The sequence below is a fragment of the Thermobia domestica genome, chromosome 8 (genome assembly GCF_964235325.1).
Source record: "Thermobia domestica chromosome 8, izTheDome1.hap1.1, whole genome shotgun sequence".
NCBI lineage: Eukaryota > Metazoa > Arthropoda > Insecta > Zygentoma > Lepismatidae > Thermobia > Thermobia domestica.
Window position 1 is genome coordinate 260,063,962 of NC_137461.1, and position 18,814 is coordinate 260,082,775.

The 18,814-nt window shown below is 36.2% G+C and overlaps 1 protein-coding gene across 2 annotated transcripts in view; it reads left to right on the plus strand.

The window, feature by feature from the left end:
* kto (mediator complex subunit kohtalo) overlaps positions 1-18,814 on the plus strand; it is a 212,389-nt gene that overhangs the window by 67,938 nt on the left and 125,637 nt on the right. For both annotated transcript variants that reach the window (XM_081769676.1, XM_081769675.1), the window contains exons 10-12: positions 6,337-6,431; positions 12,547-12,707; positions 17,150-17,399. In XM_081769676.1, coding sequence (XP_081625802.1) covers positions 6,337-6,431; positions 12,547-12,707; positions 17,150-17,399 — 506 coding nt within the window. The remainder of the gene's footprint in view (positions 1-6,336; positions 6,432-12,546; positions 12,708-17,149; positions 17,400-18,814) is intronic.

Sequence of the window (18,814 nt, forward strand, 5' to 3'; positions counted from 1 at the left end):
TTTGTATCATCATTCATAAATACATCGCAGCCACCATCGCCACACCTCCTGCTGGGCTCCGTGACATCCATATACTCCTGCAACTTCTGCCGAAATCCGTGAATGCTGTTCCGTCTGGCGTCGTTAGAAATGTCATGGATCGTTTCACTAAGCTTACCTTTCAGGTCCTGCAAGTCCTTTGGTTTTTCCGCATACACCTGTGTCTTAACGTGACCCCATAACCAAAAATCACAGGGTGATAAATCGGGGGCCCTGGAAAGCCAAGGGGTAGGGCCTCCATCCAATCCACCTGCCAGGTAGCTCACGGTCAAGGTAATCCCTGACGACTTATGCATAATGTGTGGGGGGAGGGGAGGGGCTCCGTCTTGCTGGTAGTGGATGCGATCCTTGATTCCCAACCTAACCAACTCGGGTATCAGGAAATTTGTAAGCATTTGAAGGTATGTCGACGAAAAACGGGCCTATGAAGTAGTACATTGATACGGCACACCACATTCATCTTCGGACTGTCTCTTTCGTGAGTTTCATGTTCATGAGGGTTTTCAGTTCCCCAAACAAGACAGTTGTGCCAGTTTATCCTCCCTGCAACATGGAAAGTTGCTCCATCTGAGAACATAAGTAATTTCAGAAGTTCCCTGTCATCATCCAGTTGCTTCAGCATCAGTTCATTGAACTCCAGTCCCGTGTTTTCATCTTCTTCTGTCAGTTCATGCACACACTTAATCTTGTTCAGTTTGGCTTTCAAGTGTTTACGCATTATCTTGTGCGTTGTTGACTGAGGAATTCCGAACTACAACTACCGCCGCGGAATCCATTTTCTTGGACTTCTTTTCAAGCTGTCGGCAACCCTTGGCACCGTGTTTGGACACACTGGCGACCGACCACTTCTTTGAATTTCACAAACGCTCCCGTAGCCAGAAACTTGCTGTGCCAATTCTTTGTACTCCTGACATCAGAAGGTATATTTTTGTACACTCGTCTAAAGTTTCGCTACGCCAACACACCTTATTTCACTTCAGCATACCAATTCACACACACACACACACACACACACTGTGCTTTCTGTTATACCGTCGCCATTTTCATGAACTTTATTGTCACTAATGTTGCCAAGCTCATCATTGTGATAGTGTTGCCAACCAAAAATTTACAGATCATCGCACAATTTAAAATGTGTTTGTATTTTAAGTAGATACAGAATCTCGTTCGGAGACAGTTGTGGAGTCTTTTTATAAAACAAAAAAATAATGACGATATGTATGAAAATAAGAACAAAGTTAGTACAAAAGAAAAAAAAAAGTGCTGAAGAGAAATTATCAAATTGGTGAGAAAAAGTTGGCTGTAGGGGAGAAGTAGGCCAATTTCACAAGAATTTCATGTGGTCATGATGGTGATGGAATTAGTATAAAGAAATAGAGAAAAGTCAGGGATTTTTTTTATATGTATATCAGAATCCTGGTTTGATATGCTCATCAACTTGAGACATCCATCTTTCAGTTAAGTATTTATGCATAGAGGAGGCACGACACTCAGTGCTAGAACTCCCGCTTCTAATGCGAGGGGTATCTGGTTCGATCCCGGCCACGCGAGTTTGTAGTGAAGAGGATTATGACCGTGGGTTTCTTTCGAAGTTCTCCCGTTTCCTCCCACGTTCTCATTCCACCAGTTATTTCATAATCGTTGACACTAATAATCTGTCTGGTATGCTCATGGCGACGTCATTAATTTCCTTATTACACTATCTAGAATAGCACGTGAAACTGTGTAGTTGTTTGTTGACATAGACACTTTCTGTGATAATTTTTTGCTATGTGTTTCCTTTCTGTATAACCGCTGTATTGATCTGGTTGTTAGGTACAGCGTACACGTAATTCTAATATTCTATGACTTTAATTTCTCTTCTGCCATAAAATATTCTTTACTGTCTCAAAATTTCATGTTTCGTATGGCACGTAAGTTTTTGGTGGAAGAATGGGTGAAATACGAATATTTTCCCCCACTTGCTATCTAATTGTAAAATTACAGTCGCTTTATGCTGTTCTCAAAACTTCCTTGTAATTTTCTTTCTGGTTTTTATATATGAAAAACATTTGCAGAGACATGCCAGGACATTTTTTTTAAAAGTTCTTTGTAAGATAGTTGAGCATCTCAGTAAGAATGACCTAGATTATCGCCTACAGTTTTGTAAGTGATACGCAACAACATCAATGAAAATCTTGACTTTGTATTAACTGGTTTGTTCAGTGGAAAAGTAAACAAACAAAACTGGAGGTATTGATGTGACAAAAATTCTCATTGCACAAATTGTTCGCAAATGTAGGAAGGGAATAAGATCATAGTGTGGTGCGGGATTTGGGCAACTGAGATTAATTGTCCATTTTTCGTCGAAAATAGTCACCATGGAAGATTACATGCACCTTGAAGAAGACGTATTATCTAAGTGTGTTAAAGGGATACGGACAAAATCTCGCGGCCGAAACATCGCCGCCCAAAACCTCGCCTCCCAAAATCTCGCGTGGCCAAAACCTCGCTTGGCTAAAAATTTGCGAAATGAAACCTTTCCTTAAAATTTACCCAGTGAGTTTCTTAATATGCAATAATAATACATATTACAAATAATAATAATAATAATAATAATAATAATAATATACAAAACATCGTGTGTTTGGGCTTTCGAGGGGTATTCCCGTTTTTTCCCACTTTCTTCATTCCATCATTTCCTTCATCCTGATCATCTACGTCTCTTATAACCTACAGGACATAACCGAGGGACGTAAAAACTCTCATATTATTTCATACTTTCATAAATATTATTCGAATTTCCTAAGGTCACCGACAAAGTGAAATAAAAACCATCCCAGGCTCAAACTCCATCTATATTAAAAATTTGATCGAGACAGTTCGGGTGGTTCAAGAGTTATTAAGTCACAAACGCAACCAATTTAATTTTTATGTATTTCTATATGTTCCCCCTTTCCCTCCGCCTTCCCGTCAAAGTGAAATGATAAAAACCATCCCAGGCGGCAGTGATGAAAATTTTCCGGAAAATTTTGAAACTGAAAATTTACCGGAAAATTTTCCGATTCATAAAAACATACTCCACTTATTCCTACATCCGTGTATATCCGTCATGTGAGGTGGGAAATTTTCTTCTATACTTTTCCGGAAAATTTTCCGTTCTTAACAAATATCAGTGATCAAGTAACAATTCCTCAGTATTCATAAATTGATTAAATTCATGTATAGAAATGTTAAAAATTGAAGATCGTTTAAAGAATCTGAAAATTTTTATGGCTCACACAATTTTCAGTACTATGTAGGAACAAGTGAAACAATTTTTTATGAATCGAAGAATTGTCTGTCCTGTACAGTGATGAAAATTTTCCGGAAAAATTGAAACGGAAAATTTTCCGATTCATAAAAACATACTCCACTTATTCGTACATCGTTGTTTAGCCGTGATGTGAGGTGGAAAATTTTCTTCTATATTTTTCCGGAAAAATTTTCGCTCTTAACAAATATCAGTGATCAAGTAACAGTTCCTCAGTATTCATAAAATTGATTGAAATCATGTATAAGTGTTAAAAAGCGAAGATCGTTTAAAGAATCTGAAAATTTTTATGGCTCACACAATTTCCAGTACTATGTAGGAACAAGTGAAACAATGTTTCATAAATCAAAATATTTTGTGTCTTATATGGAAAAATTAAAGAACTTTTTATGAGTCGGAAAATTTTCATCATTTTGAAGCAAAAAGTAAAACAACTTTTTGTGAATCGGAAAGTTTTATTGCTCTGTAGAAACAAATGTAAGGAATTTTCATGAATCGGAAAATTTTCATCACGGTGTAGAAACAAGTGAAAACACTTTTCATAGTCCGGACAGTTTTGGATATTATGTATAGTGATGTTACGTGGAAAGTTTTCCACTATATTTAACTGCACATTGAGATATACAATTCCTGTAGAGGAAAATTAGACAACAACAAATTATAATTTTCTAATTAGATTTCGGGAACCAGAAAATTTTCTAATATTTCAAGTTGGGAAGTAAAAATTTACATAGTGTTTCTCTCCCCCCTCTCTTTCTCTATTATATCTACTTATTTATAAATGTTGCATAATGTAAATCTATAAAAGTAGTAAAGCTATGAGAAAACTGTCTTATGCGTATTAAACTGACGAAATCTAATATTGTAAGATCAAAGGTGGATTCTGAAGGAAGAACGCATTGAAGTTTTTGAAACATTCTTGAAATGAAGAATCGTTAGATTTTCACTTCATGAAACTTTCTAAGAAAATATTTATCACCAATAAATTTTACGACTAAACAACGATGTAGGAATAAGTGGAGTATGTTTTTATGAATCGGAAAACATTCATGACTTTTAATAAATTGAAATTTTAAATAATAGAATGGGATATTTGTACTCCACGAACGCATGTCTTCTGCACTTTGCATACACACACACACACACACACACACAGAGAGAGAGGAGTTCAATTGAGTTGATTTTGAGTTTAACGTCCCCTTCAGCAGCGAGACTATATAAGACGGGACCAACTTATTAACGTGAAATCTGAACTACATGAGCTCCCGCTGGGAATCTAAGCCAGGTCTTCCATGCCAAAGGCGCGTATGCTAACCGCTTAGCAACGAAGGAGCTCGTAGATGAAGAGAGAGAGAAACACTATGTAAATTTTTACTTCCCAACTTGAAATATTAGAAAATTTTCTGGTTCCCGAAATCTAATTAGAAAATTATAATTTGTTGTTGTCTAATTTTCCTCTACAGGAATTGTATATCTCAATGTGCAGTTAAATATAGTGGAAAACTTTCCACGTAACATCACTATACATAATATCCAAAACTGTCCGGACTATGAAAAGTGTTTTCACTTGTTTCTACACCGTGATGAAAATTTTCCGATTCATGAAAATTCCTTACATTTGTTTCTACAGAGCAATAAAACTTTCCGATTCACAAAAAGTTGTTTTACTTTTTGCTTCAAAATGATGAAAATTTTCCGACTCATACAAAGTTCTTCAATTTTTCCATATAAGACTGAAAATATTTCGATTCAGGAAAAATTGTTTAACTTGTTCCTACATAGTACTGAAAATTGTCTGAGCCATGAAAATTTTCAGATTCTTTAAACGATCTTTCACTTTTTTACATTTCTGTATATGAATTCAACCAATTTTTTGATTGCTGAGGAATTGTTACTTGATTACTGATATTTTTTTAAAACGGAAAATTTTCCGGAAAAATATAGCGGAAAATTTTCCGAAATGGAAAATTTTCCACCTCACATCACTACCAGGCGGTAACCTGATGTGTTCGAGATCAAATTCAAGTCGAGATTGGCAAATTCGATCGAGATTGGTCTCTTGGTTCAAGAGTTATTAATGTTTATTTATTTTTATATATCTCCCCCTCCACTTCATTATGCCGTCAAAGTGAAATTACAAAAGACATCCCAGACCCGAACCTCATCTATGTTGAAAATTTGATCGAGATCGGTCGGGTGGCATAAGAGGTATGTTGTCACAAACATGGTAATTTTCATTTTTATATATACAGATTTCAAAGCATGTATCAGAAAATTTTCTTGTCATAATTTTAATGCAATTATGTATTATTACAAAATATATACATATAGCAATATATAAAGGATTCTACATCGAAGAAATAGTCGTGACGAAGTTCTATACTGACGACATTTCTTCCCAGGCAAGATTATGTCCCGCGTAGTTTAGACCAGGCGAGATTCTGTGTCTAGAGATCAGGACCGTAAGGTTTTGGCAGGCGAGATTTTGGGACGCGAGGTTTTGGCAAGGTGAGGTTTCGTCCCGGCGAGATTTTGGGCCGCGAGGTTTTGTACCCAAACCGTGTTAAATGAAGCTTACGCCTTTTCGCAGTGTTTCAACAGGATGGTGCTCTAGCCTCGCTACTGAAAGGGACGCTAAACTAAAATCAACTCAACTCATTTAGAGGCGTGGATCGATCTTCGTGGTCTCGTTGAATGGCCACCGCGATCTCAAGATCAAAGACGTTAGGATTTCTACTTCTGGGTTCATTTAGTGTAGATTCAGAGTACCTAGTATGTAGAGAAATGTGTTGTGCAATGTAGCCAGGCTTTTCTCAAAGCTGCTGAAGACTAGTAACATCGTGTATACATGCATTGATGCTGAAGGTATACACATTGAAAATACTGTAAATCCTTATGCAATGTGACGTTTGACTTAGTACGTTATTTAATATCAGTACAAGCCTTATAACCTTTTATTATTATTATGTCAGTACAAAACCTTTCATCCTGTTTTTTTTTTATAGGGCTGAACTAAGAATGAGGGAGGAGTTTATTCGTCAACGAAGTAGAGCAGCTGAGGGACGTTGGTCGTGTGATAAGTGGCAGCAATCGAAAGCAGGTAATTATTATCTTCTATAAAATTGTACTTTGAAGAATTTATTTACTCATGAATAATCACTGTGCTCTGTTCTATTCTGATTCTTAGGTTCTGTATGCTCTTCCATTTCAAAAATCTCAAATATTGTTTATATAGATTGGACAAAAAGTATCTGTGCACTTAGGCCACGCACGAGGGAAAATCTTATTTGTTAGTGTTCGTTTTCTACATGGTACACATGGACAGTAATTGATAGCAGTGAACAACAGTTGATAATTGAAGATAATGGTAACAATATAAGTGGTGGTAAATATTTTTTATTTGCTTGAGAAGATTGTTCGAGCGTAACAGAGGTCATTGAAAATGGTTTTATTACTCACGCGTTATTGCATAATTTGTTCAGGAACTCGTTGATTTCCAGGCGCAAATGGTCACCACGTTCGCCTGATTTCTCATCTCTAGGTTGTGGAAGAACGATAAAATACAATGTTTCACAAAAACAGTGCTAACTAACTCTCTGGATCAGCTAGATGAGGCCACTGTAATACCCGGCAAGCGAACCGGTGTATGACCTTCAGTGCTGGTCTCACGTTAGTCAACTCAGCTGTAGCGACATTGTCAGTGCAACGAAATGGAAAAGTGCGTGTTTGCTATTCCTGTTTTTGTGCTGAATATAATTTGTCATGATCCTGCATGTGTGCATGGTTGGGTTGGTGGGCTTTTTTTCTCCTAACAGGGCGGTTGGCTGGGAGAAGAACAACTCCTTTCATCCAATAGTCTGTCAACCCATTCTTGGATGTTGCCTTCACTTTCACAAGCGCGATACTCCAGAAACGGTGATTTGTACCAGCATCAATCCTCCATAATCAGTCTATTTTCTCAACAGTACTTACTCTTTAGTAAAATTTCATATGAATGCTATTGTGACAAGGTCATACCTGCAAGACAGCACTATGTGGCAGAGCTGGAGAAAATAAGGACTGTTAAAAGGGAAAGTCAAGTGCAGAGCAAGAAGAATGAGATAAGTGAAAATGTACAACAGTTGCAGAGAAAGAAAAGGAAATTGATAGAAACAAGTAAAGCTTTAGAGACTGAAGCAAACCAGCTTGCACATGAAGCAGAGCAGAAGTCTTGCTTTACTTTATTGACAAAGTCAAATGCTATCTGTAGAGCAGCTTCGCTAAAGAAGAAAGAGATTAGATTATCTCTATAGATGAGGAAATCACACAACTCCATACTTAGTTGGAAAACTTGGAATGTAATATAAGTCCTATATTCCCTTAATTATATCTGTCACACTGTCACGCAATGAAGATGCCATTTACGAAAAATAGATTTTTGTTTGTAAGATTGTTCGGCGCTCAATTAAGATGTCATGTAGAACAAATGAAATACATGTGTTATTTGGGTGTGGGTGGGTCGGGTGGCTATAAGGGGGGGTCGGCTTGAGGGTCGCAAAGAGAAACAATGTATCCGCCACCAATATTTCTTTATAAAGATTGTCGGCGTGAATAACAGATTTACAAATTTTCTTTATTCTGAACTGATTATGTATAGTAGCACTGCACCGTCACGAAATCATTCTCTTTTTTTTGTTCGTTTTTTCCCCTCTGTTTTAGCTCACATTAGTCGTTGTATTTCATTTCATGTGCGTGTATTGTTGTGTTCAGAGCAATTTCGGAACTCTGAATATCTGATCATGAATAAAGGAAAGTTCAATAGTATTGAAGATGCACTACAATACTACTATTCGCTCCCTAGTGAACTGGTAGTGATAGTAGTAACAGTGAGGACGTTTCAGAAGATGAAGGCGAAGACTACATACCAGCCCAAAAAAGGAGTAAGGAAAGGAACATGGAATCAAGTACAGAGGAAGAAGATGAATCTGAATAAGATAATTGTGTTTCCAAAGCTCCACCAACATTTGCCATCACAGATATAGTTCAAAGTTGCGGACCAGGATCCTCTCATGCAGGACCTGTTAGAGACAATTTACATAAGAATGTTCAAACACGATCGCTTCAAGCAGCTACATTTCCTACAGATCATGAAAAGCGTGCTTCTGATGGATCGATTTGGAAAGTCATCCCTCTTGGCACGGTTAGAGCAGGTCGACGTACAGATCAAAATATTATCCGTCAAAACAGCGGACCAACATCTTTTGCTAATCAAAGTATTTCTGAAAATAGTGTTTGCAGTGCTTGGCGTCTGATGAGAAGTGAAAACATTCTGAAGCATATAAAAAGATGTACAAAAGAGGAGGCTCGCTTGAAGTCTGGAAATACAACGTAGTCAGTCACATTGGAAGAAGTAGATGCTTTCTGTGCTATACTTTATGCTCGCGGTGTGTATGATACAAAATCAAATTCAAGAAAGAAATAATGAGTTACCTTAGGTTTGATATCAAAGCCACCCGCAAACAACGTTTGACTACATATATGTTTGCCCTTGCGTCTGAAATCTGGAATCCATTCATGCAAAACTGCATTGCTAGTTTTGAATTACTGCAGATGAACAACTTTTGCCATCAAAATGTAGGTGTCCATTTCTACAGTATATTGCTAGTAAGCCTTGTAACGGATGAACGATACACATATAATCTTTAAATAGCCCCCACTACCCACAGTCCTGCGAGAACGGACGTCACCCCACTTCCCCCTTTAGAATACAAGAATTTTAAAAGGAGAGAGAAAGGAGAATTCCACTCCCCCACGGCTGAGAATAATGACGACGTGAAGAGTGAGGTTCAATACTGGAAAAGGCTTATACTGTATGCAAAAAAATATCACTATTAAGATAATCAGGAAAACTTCTAGAACTACTTGTAAATGTAAAAAAAAGTTTTCTAACAAAATGGAAAATTTTATTATAACAAATCCGAAACGTGTTATATAAATAGTAATATAGAAAACATTCAACAATTTTAACAAGTAATAATATCATTAATCGAAATCGCCGTTAGCAAGTAACATTTTTCCCAAAAGGATTTTTTTTTTTCCAAGTAACAAAATTTTCTGAAGTATTATTATAACCAATCGTAAATCCAAAATATAGAATTTAGAAACCTATTTAACAATATAATCAAAAATGTATGGAACTCGAAGTTACTGCAAAGTGGCTTTCTTTGGAATGAAAATGTGGGAGGAAATGATTTCTTAAATATGGGTCAAAATGTATGAATTACGAGCAATAGCTCAACTGTAATTCTATAAAATCCTTTCTTTTTTTTTTCTTTTTCAAAGCGGACCTAAGACATAAAACATTCATTTGAAGTCTCCACTAGCCTTAATATTTTCCGTAATTTCAATATATTAAACTTCCTGACCAGCGACTTTACTTTAGTTTTAACAAGGAAAAACAAGAATCAACATGTTTTAACTCAAGGCATAATCTGCCTACACAAAACCAGTAACATGAACTATTCAATTAACATTTTTTTTTTTTCCTTTCTTACTTTTCCTTTCGCAATATTTTTAGAAATATGTGCTTCCAAAATATATTGAATAATTATAATGTTTCTAAATAATAACCATAGTCAGGAATTGTTATAGATTTCAAAAGAAGTTAACTAAACTATACGATTATACGGAAAGAATATTAATTTAAAGACCCATTAATTCATTCAGAGGACCTATCACTCTTACCTCATTTTATACACTGCGAAGCGCTTCAGTCTTCAAGCCAGAACCTCGGCTGCAACGTGACGTCATCCCGATCGACGACTCACGCAATCTAACCGAAGGTTAAGCAGTGCTTCCAACTCCAAGAGAAATAACCCACTTAACAGTAAACTGGAGTTTCATCTCACAAAATTTTCCTTTTACAAAATTTCATTTTATTATGAAACTTGGGTGGGTTACAGCCTGACATATTGGGCATAAAATTTTGGCTTGCAGTAGATGTGGATACGAAATAGGTGTGCAATGGTTTTCCATATACAGGTAAAGATAATTATTATTTTTCTGACCAAAGTATGCATTTCTTTATTAAAAATAAATTATTTCGTAACAGTTTCCATAATGTAACATTATCTTCCTCAGGCGTTAATATATATATATCTTATTATTATTATTATTAAAGAAATACGCATACTCTGCTCAGAAAAATAATAATTATTTAAATAATTATTTCAGAGTGAACATGCAGGAAGGTAAAGATATTACACGATCTACTGATTAATCAGTTGGTGAGAATGTAGTTCTTCGTTTGTTGACCCCATTCACAAGGAAAGGTCTCAACCTTACAACGGATAACTTTTTTACTACGTCAAAACTTGCAGATAAATTGAAATCAAAATCAATCAGTTTAGTTGGTACTGTAAATCGTGCAAGACGGGAAGTGCCTGCATCAGTGAATAAAGGTCAAGAACCTCATAAAAGTACAATTGTATTCAAGAATGTCGCTTCTGATTCAACGCTTACTGTCGATATCAATGCAAGCCAAGAAAAAACGTTATAATTCTTAGTACCATGCACCCTTCCGTTGAAATTGTGAGTAACGAAAAGAAAACTCCTGAGACTTGTCAGTTTTTACAACTCAACAAAGTATGGAGTCGATATAGTGGACCAAATGGCTAGAATGTACACAGTAAGATCTATTAGTCAGAGATAGCCGGTAGATGTGTGGTATAACGTTCTCGATTTGGAAGCAGAATCAGTCGAAGAAGTTTCATCGTGGAGCTAGCCCTGAAACTTCGAACTTCATACATGGAAATGAGAAACCGTTCACTTTCAAATCTAAAACTAGTCTGTATGCTGAATGAAAAGAAGAACCCAAATATTATGGAAAGCCGAGTAAGGTGTGAAGTTGGAAACTGTTCAGGGAACAAAACCCGTCATGTGTGCATGGGGTGTCAAAAATGTGTATGTGGAAAATGCACTGGTGTAACAAAAATCTGGTGCTCAAAGTGTGTTGAGGATCACTCAGCATAAAAATCTGTAGGCACACTGAAGAAACTTATTTTATTCCAGTAACAAGATTTTATAAATAAATATATAAATTTGGATATTTCAGATATGTAATACTGTAGTAGGCCTAATTTAATATATTATGTAACATATTTATACTGCACATATTTACTCCTTGATTTTGTGAGAACTAAAAATGTATAACTTATAAAACTTTCGTAAAAAATTATAATATATATTCCCCATAATTCAGTTCAGAGAATTTAAGTAAGTGACTAGCAATTAATTTTCTTTAAAACATTCGTTTGGGTCAAAATGACCCATCGGCCCTTATAGATAGGGAGTTTCCCTGGTCCTTCCAGTGTTAAAGATTGTTGAGGTTCAGGCCTGGGATAGTTTTTATCATTTCACTTTGACGATATATAACTTGGGGAAGGAGAGGGTGATATATATATAATCGAAAATGACCGATATTAGTGACAAATCTATAGTTTTCAGGATCGCTGAGATGAACAGGACACTTCCGATGCCACTGAAATTCAAATTTAGTCCCGCAACTTGGAGGGAGGGGAAGATATATATATATATATATATATATATAAATAAATTATCAAAAATGGCCGATATTAGTGCAGAGTCCAAAGTTTTTGGTATCGCTGAGATGAAGAGTGACGCTTCCAATGCTGTTTAAATCAAAATTCAGGATCGCAACTTGGGAGAGGGGTAGATGTATAAAAATGATCGAAAATGGCCAGTATCAGTCAGTAATAGTAAAAAGTGGCTGACTAACGTAACAGACTACTGTTTTTTTTAATTTTTTTTATTTTAACCCAATGAAGCGGGTAATTGACGCTAATAGTGTTTAAATTTGGATGTCCAGCAATTATGACGTCATAGACTGCGCACCCAGATGTTTGGCCTATAAGAAAAGAGCAAGAGCAAATTGTAGATATTATCTTTTATTTTGTTATCTGCCTTATTCTCTACATTTGTTATATTCTTAATTGTCTTTCAGTTGTTCACTGAAGTTCAGAAAAGTAAGAATGAGTTTAGTTAAGAATTTAATAGTTCTATACTTGTCTTGGTACAGCCAATGAAACTTCTTCCTACCCCCTAATCCGTGTTCCACAATCGATGGTCTAAGATATACCCATACGAAAGCTAGAGTAATAATAGAATAGCATTTTGGCGTTTGAAATAATTTGTCATTTTTTCCCCCCCTTTTACAGGTACTACAATCAACAAAGTTCTTCACACCCTCGATGCCTTAGATAGACATAGCTTTGATAAAGTAGATGCAAATAATTCTCTTGACACGTTGTATTCGAAAATATTCAACCCTGTTGGCCAGCGAGAAAATAATATCGAAGTGAGAGAACGATCAGATTACGTGAGTACAAAAATTAACTAATTTATTCATATACTACCTAGGTATAAGTAGTAGTAGCAATAGTATTTTTACAGGGGAACAGTATCATTGATTTTCTAATTTTATACTTCTTTTTCCACTGGAGACCTATTCCTGTTTAACCATTTAAATCTAATTCTAAATTTGTTTCTTTCTTTCTTTCTTCGCGTTTGGGGTAAGATATTAAGCCCCAAAGTAGAGATTTTATCTATATTGCGACTCGTCCGTGGCTCGTAACCAAGCTATGTGAATTGTAAAAAAAAGAAGAAAATGAAATCTTTCATGTTACGTCTCACAGTTATGTTTTGTAGGCTAAAGCAAACTATGATGATGAGAATGCATGATATAGAGGAATGAAGAAAGTGTGAGGAACGGGAGAACCCCTAGAATACCCCATACGGTGTTTGTCCGCCACAAAACCCATTAGGCGTGAACTGAGATCGAACCAGGGACCCCATGCATCAGAGGTGAATACATTACCACTAATCCATCGTGACCCTATACGAGTTGGGTGGAGATTCTCCCCCTCTCTCTGTCTCTCCCTCTCTCATTCCTACATTTCTTCCGTCATTATTCACTTCCAGATAACACTTCTCTTCCTTGGGGCCGCACTGGCTCAGTGGTACAGCGTTTACCTCTGGTGCGTGGGGTCCCTGGTACTATTCCAGCTCGTGTCAAGTGGACTTTGTGGTGGACTAACACCATGTGTGGGTTTTCTAGGGGCTGTCCCGTTTCTTCCCACTTTTTTCATTCCACCATTTCATTCATGTCTCATCATCACCGTCTTCTTTAGCCTATCCGGCACAATCGTGGGACATAAAACTTCTCACTTCAAGAGAGGAGGGAGAAAATTAGAACCTCGAAAATTCTAATGTTTACACGAAATAAAATGGCTTTGTAGTTTAGTTTCCAGTTCCTTTAATACCGTAAATACGCGCGTAATTTTCGCCCTCGCATAATTTTCGCATCCCAATTTTGAAGGGCATTTTCTGTATATTTTATTTTCCTCGCGTAATTTGCGCACGCGAGGATTTGACAGTGATTTCTAAGGTAAGAAACTTCTTAATCAATTTTTTAATGTTATTTTTCTACAAATTTAGAATTAGTTGTTTGTTGTCAATTCTTGCTACAAAGAAAATGTGTACCGGTATTTTCGTATTATTTTGACTGGGGGAAAAAATTAGATGATCTTCACTGATGTGGCTAATTTTTTTCCCCGCATAATTTACGCACCCTTGTTTCAAAACAACTTTTTTTGTCTAAAAAAGTGCGAAAATTACGCGAGTAAATACGGTAAGTACTGCGTTATCTGTTTTTCTGTTTAATGTGATTTGTGGCAATACATATATTTAACCATATTTTGGAAATCTTACAAATAAACCATAGTATATTTTTTTGAAAAAGATAACAGGAAGTAAATTCTGCATTTGATAAATTCATAAATCAATTCAGAGGATATTTTTCTTTTCAGTAGAAGTTGGAAATGCAAGGAACGATAATGGAACTTGATTAAACAAACAAAACAAAAGCAATATTCTTACGTGGTTTTATATTGAAATCAAACAAAATAATCCAGGAGCACCCTTTATCGTTTGTAGATTTTCATTAGAGAAGGATAAAAACAAGGGGAAGGAGTTGTCAAATTTCTTGTTTTTTTGAAACCCTTATGTCATGTTCAAATTACCATGACTAATCACGTAATGGGAAGAACGACTTGCCAGACCAACCCTGAAAAAGTATTTCAAGTGAAAGAAAACGTCAAAACAATTTTCAATTTATCTTCTTTATACTTGTGCTTGTCTTAATTTTGCCACTTCTTTCAAATTCCAAGTATAACTTCTGAAGATCTAGTTCCTCTTCAGTTATCCTTTACGTCTAATAATTTTCTTCTTGAGAAAGCAAATGTGTTCGCGAAATTTGCGTTAAATCGAACAAAGACAAAAAGAGACATATTTAATGTGGGGTTCCTCATTAAAACTTGTTTACATATGTCGTATAACATATAAATAGGAAACTGTAGAAAGCTTTCAGGAAGAATAAAATGAAACGTTTAGTTCAGCGTTTCACGGTTATGTTTTATATGTTAGAGGAGATAGATAAGAAATGTAAATGATATTGAAATGGAGAAGGTAGAGTGGAGAACCAACAATACACTTGGATGTGATGCAAACCACAAACTTAGATAACCTGATATTAAACTAGGATCACCAGAGGTAATCGCCATAATACTGAACCACCGCGTTTCTCCTAACTTCTGAGTTAAATAACAAGAACTGCAAATTACACATTTCTCAACTGTTGAATGTGAATTTATATACACTATATGCAGAATTTTTTTATATACTGAAAACTGTTTCGACATCAATATCTTTATCAGTACTGACGGAAATTTCTTTAGCCAGGTATGTGACTTCCATTTTGCACTTAAGTTTTCAAATTTGCGTATGTTTGTCTTTGTAATAGGCAGATTTAAAATATTGAAAAAAAAAAAAAAAAAAAAGTTTTAACATGGTGCAGTTTAAACCTTGAAAGGTTCAATGCTAATAATGAAGATTTTATCTAGTTAATTTCAATGAGTTGTGTATCATTACATCTTAATTCATGTAGCTACGTTGATATCAGCAAAGGACTTTTATATATTAAATTGTTTTACCTTTGATATGTTAATGTAAAATTACTACGAGTGTGATTCAGAAAGTAATGCCTCCAAGGTGATACCTTTGTTTGTGTTTTGACATATAGCACTGATACAGGTATCAGTGGAAAGCTTGTAATGTCGGCTACAAATGGTGGCATCATTTTTCAACATAGTCCCCATTACGGGCGTCACACTTGCGCCAACGCGAAACAAGGTTTTTCATGTCGTCGGCGAAGAGTTGGGGTTACTGCTGGCGACATCAATGCCAAACTGCTGCTTCCACCTCCGCGTCACAACTGTAGCGTTAGGCCTTAAGGCGATCCGTAAGTCTGGAGAAGAACCAAAAGTCGCAGGGCGCAAGATCCGGACTATAGGTAGGATGAGGCAGAATGTAAACAACGCTTTGCCAGCAGATGGGACAACTTTGAACTTTTGGGCGGAGGAGAGGACGTGTGGCGGTACTTCATCGATTGACGCCTACGACTCATCACCGGCGATGAACATTCCTGAGCGCAGAACCTTGCGCAGTTAGAAATTCAATGACAGCCCGCTGTTTCAACCGGACGTCACCACAGGATCCCATGGATTGCTCCATTACTGTGGGACGAATGCTCCACAGTACTGCTCCATTACTGTGTGTTTCATCTTCTTATCTCAATGAAAAGAGATAGGAAGGTGAAACAAGTGAAATTCTATAGCTTAAACATGAGTGTGTTAATGATAAACAGTTCAGAATGTTTGCAGTACTATTAACCAAGTAATGGGCTTGGAAGCATTACTTTCTGAATCACCAAAGTATAATAAGAAATACACGTAATTGAAGCAGATGTAAGGTAACACAAGGGAGAATACGTAATCAGGACTGATGAAGATATTAGTTAAATATCGAAACGTTTCCAAGTATAAGGAAAATCCTACGGAGTGATAATTACAAATTTTATATTTAATAATCTTTTGAGTTAAGCGAAAACATGAAAGAATAAGATACAGCAACTGCCCGAGGGAAACGAGTAACAACAGTCTTAATCAGATAGAACTGCTGCAGGATCGCATCCACTGACGGACTTCTTTCTGTAACATAGAATTTATTATTAGTCTTGTTAAATCATAGAAAAAAAAAATCGTGCCTTTTTTTAGTATTTCAAAATAATAGTATAACAAAGTTTGGAGAACGCAATCTTACATATGAAATGGAGTAGTAAGAGATTTTCAGACATCTCATTTTCGATGAGGAGTAAAACATACAATTCTAAACTTTTGCTACTTAAAAGAGCAATAATGCATTACTTACTACTACATATAGCTTAAAACTAATTTATAATTTCTCCTCACATATTACAAAATTCCTGTACACAAATTTAAAGATTCTGAACAATCTAAATTAGTGAATCTCCGTCGTGTTTGTAAGTCTTCCATGTCTAATATTCCGTTGTCAATCGTCAGGGTATTCCAATCATTATTTCAGTAGTAACAAACTTGTGATTATTTTTGTAGGTTAATCACTATTCACTTTCACTAACCACTTTCGTGTGATGTATAATGCTCCAACTGTTTGCCTTTCACTTATTACTGCTCTGTTGTGTAGGATTGCCTATGTAGGATATTGTATTTCCCGAATTTTAAGTTGCTTTTATTTCTATAAATTTGAAATGAAAGGTAGGCAAATAACATAGAAAATTATATTAACTACATTCCTGATACACGTATTATACCAGGTAAAAGCATGTGCTGAGCCACTCGTCGAAAAATCCTCGAGAGCCTTTTCTGATAGTATTTCTGATTTCAGCCGGTGAATCAAGATGAGCCTATTATTCAGATCCTATGTGAATGGGCTGTTAGCACTCAACGTTGGGGTGAGCATAGAGCAATGGTGGTCGCTAAACTTCTGGAAAAACGACAGAGTGATCTGGTGTCCAATGACAATGATGTTGGTGATGAAAAGGATTCAGTGTCTTCTGCTGCAGGCGTACCGCCAGGACTTCCTGTCTTCCAGCCTCTATTGATGCAATTTCTAGATTCAGAAGCACCAGTTCTAGGTAATATTTTTATTTTTATATTTGTTTTTTTTTCTTTCTTTCTGTAAAGTATTTCATAAAATGTCGTGTTGCTGTTTCTTCTGTCATTTATGAAAATGTATCATTCAACTCACGGTGCTTTTGTATGCTCGCTATTACAGCCGTGATTCTGAACCAGGGTGTACAAGTCAGAGCAATGAGTAAAAACACACAATAAAAAAGAGTAAATTTAGAAAATTGAAATGCAGTGTAATGAAACTGACAGCCACGTTTTCTTCATTAAGTGATATGACCTGTCGTATTAATTCACGGCGTAACCTATAGGTATGATAGTGGAGCAATTCATCATATGGTTACAAGGCTGTAAAATCTATATGGATTGTATTCTGTGAAGTAATAGTTTGACAGTTGGTAATCTTTACGGTACATGTGAGTGGTAGGATTTTTAGTGGCCAAAATACCGTGATTTAGGTTTATTCAGTGGTAGTTGTGAACATATTTATACAGAGGGGCCCTTCTCCCCCAACGGTTTGGGCGCAATCCACTAAATTTACCATTCTTCTTTAAAATTACCATTCTCTCCCGAAATTTATCATTGTGTACCAAAATTTACCATTCTTGAATTTAATTGTACAATTTTCAATGAAAAACTATGCCTTCCCAAATAATGTGATAAACGCAACCTGCGCCCTAAAACTCACTAGTAGGCACCCCTTCATAAATATACTCAGACCGACCGAGGATGGGATTAGAAGCATTTCTCGAGATTATTTCGCTGGAATAAACATTTTGGCACTGCAATGTTATCATTTAGTTAGAATAATATAATTTTCCCATCGCCGTAACCGCGTTAGGGTACCTGTTCCTACCGAAGTCAGGCAGTGAAAGGAGGGGGAGGGGGTCTTCCATGAGTAATCTCTGGGATAAATCAGATGGCGTTGTTGACAGCGCGATATTCACCCAGCGTAGTGAAATCAGTCGGGAGTTATCCTAAAGAGAATCTGTGACGAAAACACCACCACCAATATGATTTTCGATGTGCTGATACATACAGGGCTCATAGCAAGTCACTTTTTCTTTAACTAAAAGTTACTTTTTTCAAGTTAGTCACTAAAACAACTTTTTTTTTTTTGAGGGGGGGGTAAAGTAATTTTGTTCGTTTCATTTATGTTTTGCATTGGCAGTTCTCTAAGAAAAATATTATAAAAATAAATGAAAAAGGCAGAAACTTGTCACTTATTTCTTCTGAAAACTTCAGTACTTCCTGCCATGTGCAGCTGTGCTGCCACATGTGAACCAAGTCAGCTTTATTCTCACTTCAGCCTTTTATTTTTCTAAAGCACAGTGGGTGGGTGGTGGATGCTTAAGCCCTCAAGGTAGGTTTGAGGGCACTTCTGTGTCTTCTTTCTTCTAGAACCGTACAAATATGTAATTAA